At 35.9% G+C, this 8,533-nt stretch overlaps 1 protein-coding gene across 1 annotated transcript; it reads left to right on the forward strand.

The window, feature by feature from the left end:
* The first annotated feature begins 229 nt into the window (after nt 1-229).
* Nucleotides 230-4,149, forward strand: LOC140039472 (uncharacterized). The gene is made up of 2 exons (XM_072085075.1): nt 230-1,025; nt 1,463-4,149. The coding sequence occupies exons 1-2, from the start codon at nt 230-232 to the stop codon at nt 4,147-4,149; spliced, it is 3,483 nt and encodes a 1,160-aa protein (XP_071941176.1).
* The last annotated feature ends 4,384 nt before the right edge of the window (nt 4,150-8,533 follow it).

Raw genomic sequence — 8,533 nt, forward strand, 5'->3', positions numbered from 1 at the left:
TAGCCTTGGCCTAGTATTAGCAAAGAACTTATAACACAAGAATCTCCTGTTCTTCAATTTGCATTCAAAACACAGATTACCTAGTAGTAGTAGTAGTGTGTGTATCATGCTGGCTGAGATCTTTTAAAAAGTCAAGAATTTGCATTTGTTTTACCTGGTAAAGTGAGGTATTTTGGTTTTCTAGGGTTGCTAACTTCTCTCACACTACATATTCATAACTTTACTTTCAATGGCAAACAGAAATATTCCGAAAAAAACTGCCGAGAAAGCTAGGCCTCAACAGCGGGGGCTTAGTAGTGAATCAGTGATGCAGTGCTCTGCTGAAAAAGGTGGTGTTGCAGGGGCCTATGGTGGGATAGGCCTAGGCCTAGAAGAGGCTGACAATTTTGGAAAGGCTATTTTTGTATGTGAAGGTAACGCAAACCAACCATGTGGGAAGGTGTTGATTGAAGGAAAGGATAACAGTATTGCTTGTGATGCCTGTGAAAAATGGTATCATATTAAATGCCAAAAGATTTCTAAAGCTCAGTATACCGCTTTCAGTGAGGAAGATTCTCCCCCATTTATTTGCATTTCTTGTAGAGGAAATGAAGGCTCAATTGCTAAGTTGTTCAGGGGCTCGCACATTTTAAATACACTAGAAGAGCGCTTTGCATCCATCGACTTATCCCTTAATGATGTAACGAGGCGTGTATGTCAGTTAGAAGAGAAGACTGATTTTAAAGATAGTGAGGAGTTTAATTCCGCTGTTGACGAAAAACTAAACGATTTTAAAATTGAAATCGATGCTCAACAAGCGAGGAAGCCGAACCTCATTATCCAGGGTCTTAAAGAATCAAATAAGTTAACATCAGACGAAAAGAAAGCAGATGATATTGAAATGGTTAAACGGATGGCTTTGGTTGCCTGTGTTGGTAACGTTGATATTAAAACAGTTTTTCGGATTCATGATAATAACCCAAATACAAATTCTACTAAACCGAGACTACTTAAAGTTGTATTTACTGATGAAGCTACCAAGCTTAGTTTGTTGTCTGGTCAGGCAAGAAATAAATTACAAAAATCTGCCGACTTTCATAATGTATTAATGTTTCCTGATCGAACCCTTAAGGAGAGAAAGGCTAGAAAACAACTCGTAGAAATGAGGAACCAAAAAAACTGGGAGCTCGAAAGTCGCGGGATAAAAGAAAAACGATGGATAATAAGAAACGGGTTACTGAAGGAAATCAAAGTAGACGAAAATCACCAGGGTCAAACACAGACAGGCCAACGGCAAAAACCAAACCAAGCGAATTAAAAAATCTTACATGCCTGTATACAAATTTAGATGGTTTATCGAACAAAAGAAACCTTTTCAGTTCATTGGTTGTGAAAGAAAACCCCCATCTTATTTTTGTTACTGAGACAAAGTTGGAAGAGAGTCACGATACAATTACTTATTTTGATACTAATATTTATTTAGTTTATAGAAGAGATAGAATTCCAAGTGATGGAGGTGGTGGCGTCCTAATCCTGGTGCGCAAGGATATTGTTTCTGAAATTGTAATTGACGAAGTCTGGATTGATATAGAAGTGATAACTTGTCTATTGAAATATGGAGAGAAATCTGCTCTTATCGCTTGTGTCTACCGTAGCCCTAGCTCTCGAGGTGAATACAACCAGCGGATCAGGGATACGCTGTTGAAATTTAATTCATACAAAACTGACCAGATTTTAATTTGCGGAGATTTCAATATTAAAGATATAGACTGGGATACTCTTTCTACTAGACGCGGCGAATTGAGTGAACAGCAGAAACTTTTAGATGTAGTAAATGACTCGTTCTTGACGCAACATGTGACACAATTTACACGTGTAAGAGGAGACGACGAGCCTTCATTACTTGATTTAATTTTTAGTAAACATGAACTTGATGTTGATATTTTACGTTATGATGCTCCAGTCGGGAAAAGCGACCATGCCGTTATAATTTTTCGTTTTGTATTAGATTGTTTTGTTGATCAAAGCGCAGAAGAATATACTAAATTTAATTTTTTTAAAGGTGATTTCACTACAATGAATGCCCAACTCGCTGATGTTGATTGGGAAAGCTTGTTTGAAACCAAATCTGTCCAAGAAATGTGGGACATTTTTCACAATAAGATTAACTTTTTGATTTCTGATTGTGTTCCGAAAAACATTGTAAACACAAATCTCCGCCCAAGTAAACAGAAATGGATGACAAAATTCGCACTAAATAAAGTTCAAATGAAGGAGGATGCATGGCAACGTTACAGACGTCATAGGTCTAACAAAAGACATAAATATTACTGTAAAGCCAGAAATGATGCTACTTCGGCAGTAAGAATGGCTAAAGCTAATTTCGAGAAGGATGTCGCACTAAATGCTAAGAGAAATCCGAGGGCATTTTATAGCTATGTTCGTAGTCAAACTTCAATTAAGGAAGGGGTATCCAAACTAAAAAAACAGGATGGATCTTTTTCTTCCACTAATCAGGAAGCAAGTGAATTAATGAACGAGGCCTTCCAAAAAGTATTTACAGTAGAAGATAATCGTAATATTCCAAACATGGCTTCTGTTTTTCATGGACATTCTTTGACCAATGTGGACTTTACACTTGATGACGTTAAAATGCATATTAAAAATCTTCGTGATTCATCATCCCCTGGACCTGATGGCATCCACCCTAAAGTGTTGATTGAATGTTGTGACCATATATCCCCTCCACTGTTATTACTGTTCAGAAAGTCGTTAGCAACAGGTGAAATACCAGCTGCCTGGAAAGACGCAACCATTACACCAATTTTCAAAAATGGCAACAAGTCTGATCCTCTAAATTACCGCCCTGTTAGTTTAACTTCAGTTATCTGCAAGATTTTAGAAAAAATCATAACTAACACAATTATGATCCATCTCGAAACTAAAAATACACTCACCAAACATCAACATGGTTTTCGTACTAATCGTTCTTGTTTAACACAATTGCTTGAATTTTTCCGCGATGTAGAAAATGCTCTCGCCGACAGACATCCCGTTGATGTTATATACTTGGACTGCCGTAAGGCCTTCGACACAGTTCCGCACATTAGGCTGAAAATTAAATTGCGAGCTTATGGCATTCAAGGTAATATTCTAAGTTGGATAAGTGGATTTTTAGAAAATAGACGTCAATGTGTTTCAATCAAAGGTTCGGTTTCAAGTTGGTTACCTGTGTTCAGTGGCGTGCCTCAAGGCACAGTTATTGGTCCGGCTTTATTTTTAGTCTACATCAACGATCTACTTGATAATATTGAATCAGATGGTAAACTATTTGCAGACGATGCTAAGATTTATCGTAAGATTGATTCAGTTAACGACCGAGATGCCCTGCAGAATGATTTGAGTAAACTTGAGCAGTGGAGTAAGAAGTGGCTACTGGAGTTTAGTAAATCTAAATGTAAAGTAATGCACATTGGAAATCGAAATCCAAAACACACTTATTCAATTGATGGTACAGTTCTTGATACAACCTCTGCTGAGAAAGACCTCGGAGTCTATGTAACGTCTGACTTTAAAGTGTCGACACAAGTTTCCAAAGTTGCAGCCAAAGCCAATTCAATTGTAGGCCGAATACGGAAATCCTTTACATATATGGATAAACAGATGTTCATGTCGCTTTATACTTCTCTTGTGCGTCCGGTTATGGAGTATGCAGTTCAAGCCTGGTCACCATATCTACAACAAGACATCAATAAACTTGAGAAAATCCAACAACGAGCTACAAAACTTGTACCAGAACTCAGAAACTTGCCCTATGAAGAGCGCAGGATACAGCTAGGTTTACCAACTTTACTGGAAAGAAGGGAACGCGGAGACCTCATCGAAGTTTTTAAATTTTTGAATGGTTACGAAAATATAGATCGCCACTCCTTTTTTAAATTAGCATCTGAAGTTGGTCCAAATATCACTCGAGGCTCAACTTTTAAATTAAAGAAACCTAGATGGAACTCAACTAAACGGAATAATTTTTTTGACACTAGAGTAATTAACAAGTGGAACTCGCTGCCCGAATCTGTTGTCAATAGCAAGAGTGTAAATTCATTCAAAAACAAGCTTGACAAATACACACACATACACACATATGAGAGAAGAGGCTCCCTACGAGTTTAAAAACTCATTGCCTCTTAACTTTACTAAAGGTAAGAATTACTAAAGGTAAGAACAGTATCGGAAGTATAGGGTTAAAAAGGTCAAACTGGGCGACGCCATTTCACAGCATAGAGCAGCGCCCCCTCCAAACTAGGAAGTCAATTACTCTACCCCCCCCCCCCCCCTAGAGTATTAGCAGATCCCCTCTATGATTTTGACTTTCTAATTTGATGCGGGCGCCCTACTCCTCAGTCAATTACTCTATCCCCTCTAGAGCATTAGCAGATCCCCTCTTATGATTTTGACTTTCTAATTTGATGCGGGCGCCCTACTCCATGGCTCACAATGGCGCCACCCATAGCTCTATTCTATCCCACAATGCCTTTCGAAATTGTTACGCGCTTCGGACGAACAGGAGATTCTTGTGTTATAAGTTCTTTGGTATTAGTATTTGGCCTAGGCCTAATTCTGTCTCTTCTAGATCTTTCACAGCACCATCTTCAATTGTCATGAGAATTTCGCTACACTCCATATTAATATGACTCAAAAAATAGGCCTATCACTTGAATCGGATCGGATAGTATACTGTAATAAAAAAAAAAGCGCGAAGTCGTATGAACAATTTGAGAAATTTGCCGGGCCGCCAGACGATTTGTTGACAACTCATTTCTCGAGCAGCTCTGTGATTGGTTGAGAAGTTTTCGCTTCGCAAAAAGTAGAAAAAACAAAAGACTCAACTCCATACGCTACATAGGAATAGTTGGACACAAACACGGCTTCTAATCCATTCAATGCCGTAACTCTCTCTATATATTGCTCTGTGGCCAGCCAGAGCCATAATAGAGAGAGTTACGGCATTGCGTTCACGGATTTTAGAAAGTCACGTGGTGTGCACGCCGGCCATGTTTGTGTGATTTTAAACAACAAAATGTAAAAACAATGCATTACTACAGACAAAGAATATATTCTTTGCTACAGAGAATCGCTGTACAAACTAAACGCGTAGAGCGTGCATGGAGCGCACAACCAGAGCCGTTCCGAAATTGCTATTTTTGTTGTTTAAAATCATGTTCGCAGTAACTTTATAATTTTTTTATTATTTTACCTTTAAACAAATTGATTGTTTTGATATTAAATTCGATAATTAAAGCCTTTTGAACGTTATACATTTTCAAAACAAAAGTCTCAACTCCATACGCTACATAGGAATAGTTGGACACAAACACGGCTTCTAATCCATTCAATGTCGAAACTCTCTATATATGGCTCTGTGGTCCCAAGGGCGCTAGAACTTTTCCATGCTTTTCTAAAGTGAGCCCTCTACAGCTGTTTTTATTTTATAAAAAATTCACTGTGCTTTGACAAGAATATGTGTTGTAATTTATGGGTCTTAATGTATTATATTAGATTATTATTTTTTATATTAAATAATTAAATAATGTTTTTGGACACATTTACGGCCGCCATCTTGTTGGTTCCCCCTCCTGTTGGCGATTTTTTTTCCGTACGAGAGTTCCTCCATCGGTTCGTTTCGGACTCAATCGACTCTTCGGTAAGCCACCACCGATGCTCACTGATGCGTGACAGCAACCACAAGACAAAACGTGAGCAGCTTTTTTGCACGAGTGACAGATTTATACTGTACATACTAGAGGCTAATACTATACTCACTGTAAATATAATAATAAATATTAATAGTAGTACTGAACGTCATTGTAATAATAATAATAGAGGCCTAGAATTTTAATAATATAATACTGTATAGGCAGCCACAAACCAATGTATGTACCATCAGATTCACAAACAGTAACACACATACAGCAGAGCACTTTGTTGGTCGTCACAAGCAAGGCCTAGCTAGCCTAGCCCTACGTACGTGTGCTTCAAATTCAATGTAGTACATTTCCATTACAGTACTATTTTTTATTTTAATAAAATGAAGTACAGTAGTAGGTTAGAAATTATATGTACAGAAGTAACACTAACAGATGTTTTTATCAAGAAAATTACAATTTTCTTCAGGTTTAAGTGTAACATTTGAAAATTGTATACATAGGCCTAGTACGTATTAGTAACATGATTCTTGTAAGTTGTAATGTATAGAAACACATGCTTGCTTATAAAGCGTTTAATATTGGCCAGTGGAAATTTCGAATTAAAATGAACAATTTAAAAAAAAATTTTATTTCAGAAACCATAATTAAAAAAATAAAATCAAGAATATGGAATACAGAAAACCGATCTTCATGACAAGATGATAGTATCACATATAATTATAAGCTTCCTGGAAAATGTGTTTTATTAAATGTATTTGTACTATTGCAGTCGTGTCAGTACCGTAATTGAATGTTTTTTACTTTGCATGTATTTTTTATGATTTTCCAAATTACATATAGGCCTACACATAATAAACAATAATATCAATTGTAGGCCTATAACTTAATTAAAACTCCAAAATTGCCTATATTAAAAAAGTCTGAAATCTTTATTTTTCAAGATTGGGGATAATTAATACGTACACCTTTAACGTAAAATTTCCATTACCTTACAATATAAATATTAATTTAATAATATTATTTTAAAAGGTAGATTTGTATAAGTTCTTCATTTATTCTTTGGTATATTTCATTTTCATTTTTTGAAGAACAATAAATTATAGTATCGTCAGCATACATACTTATTTTACATTTGTTTGCAACTTTCGATAGGTCATTTATATATAAGAGGAAAGCAAGTGGGCCCACGATTGACCCCTGAGGCACTCCACATTGGATGTAATGTGTGTATAGTCAGACAATGTATTTAATATTTACATTTGTGAATTGCTTTCGCTCAGACAGATAGCTCTCGAACCATTTTAAAACATATTTACTTAAACCATAAAGTCTCAATTTGCTTAATAGTATGTTATGGTTTACCGTATCAAAGGCCTTTTTAAAATCTAGTAAACTATTAGTATTTAGTGTAGATTCATTTGAAAGTATTAGCTCGCGGTGTTTGTAAATGTAAATTGTATTATGTTGTCACGCATCAGTGAGCTGACTTTACCGAATACCGAAGAGAGTCGATTGAGTCCGAAACGAACCGATGGAGGAACTCTCGTACGGAAAAAAAAATCGCCTCCTGTTGGAATCACTTTTCAGTCTGGAGTACGCCCTCTAGTGTTCTTATTACATCTCTCTGTCTCTATGGCTCTCTGGCTGAGTGACCGAAATGTCTAGCGCCCTCGGGACCACAGGCTGGCCAAATGTCTAGCGCCCTCGGACCACAGGCTGACCAAAAAAGAACCACAGGCTGGCCGCGTGTTTGACGACCCCTTTAGCATATTCTTGGCCCTTCATAAGATATTCTCTTTGTCCCATGTTTGTATTCTTTTTGATGATATTCAAATTATTTTTGTTTTTATTTGCTGTTCTGAATTGTTTGGTGTCGTAGTACTTATCTAGAGTAATCATACAATCTTGCAGTTCATCTTCTTTATCAAAAGTTAAAAACATAAATGAATAGATAAATTATTATTTAATGTCGGTAATAATGATAATAAACTAAAAGAGTGTAGCGAGTAAAATTGTACGATAGTTTCTGCTCTTTAAATACATCTATAAATGTGCAGTATACAACCTTAAATATTTGTCCTGTTTAGAAAACTAATGTAGAGTACTTGCATTTATTTTTCTTGGTATAGTACTCCGTTAAAGTTTAAAACTAATAACAGAAAATAAAACATACATTGATTTTTTGTTTGCTCTGAATTGTTCAAAAAGTATTCATTTTGGAAAATGGTTTCCAGTGAAGAATGTAAGTAACATGAAACTAAGACGTGTAAAGTATCAACAACCCAAATGCAGAGTTGAAAGATATAGAAAAAGTGCAATACCATACCTTATCTCGCTTCTAAATGAATAATCAGTATATATCACCCAGTACAGCTTTGCGATTCTTATTGATGCTTTTAGGTGTTTTTTTTTTTCTATTTTAATATTTTAAGCTAAAGTTTTTGAATGTTCCTGTATTGTATTTCTTGTGTAAATTGCCTCCTTTTTATATTTTTTTATCATTGGTTTTTATACTTTTATACAAATTTTAATATTGAACAAATGTAAATATCTTTGTAATTCAGCTAAGGCTGCGATAATGATATTGAAATAAATGAAATGAAATGAAAAAAAAAATTTCCGGCAATTTTCTGATTCTAAAATGGCCACAGTTCGATCGAAGTATTCGAGGAAAAGGAGCTGTTTTGAAAGGCTTTTTTTTTTAAGATATTTTTTTCAAAATAAATATATTGCCGAGTGTTCGATATCCTTTCCTAAACTCGGCTTGCTACAATGTTATCCATCTGTCCACATTGAATCAGTCTATTGCATTAAGGTTGGTGAGTACCCTGCCAAAATACGCCAGAATT

Source organism: Antedon mediterranea, chromosome 2 (genome assembly GCF_964355755.1).
Source record: "Antedon mediterranea chromosome 2, ecAntMedi1.1, whole genome shotgun sequence".
Classification (NCBI taxonomy): Eukaryota; Metazoa; Echinodermata; class Crinoidea; order Comatulida; family Antedonidae; genus Antedon; species Antedon mediterranea.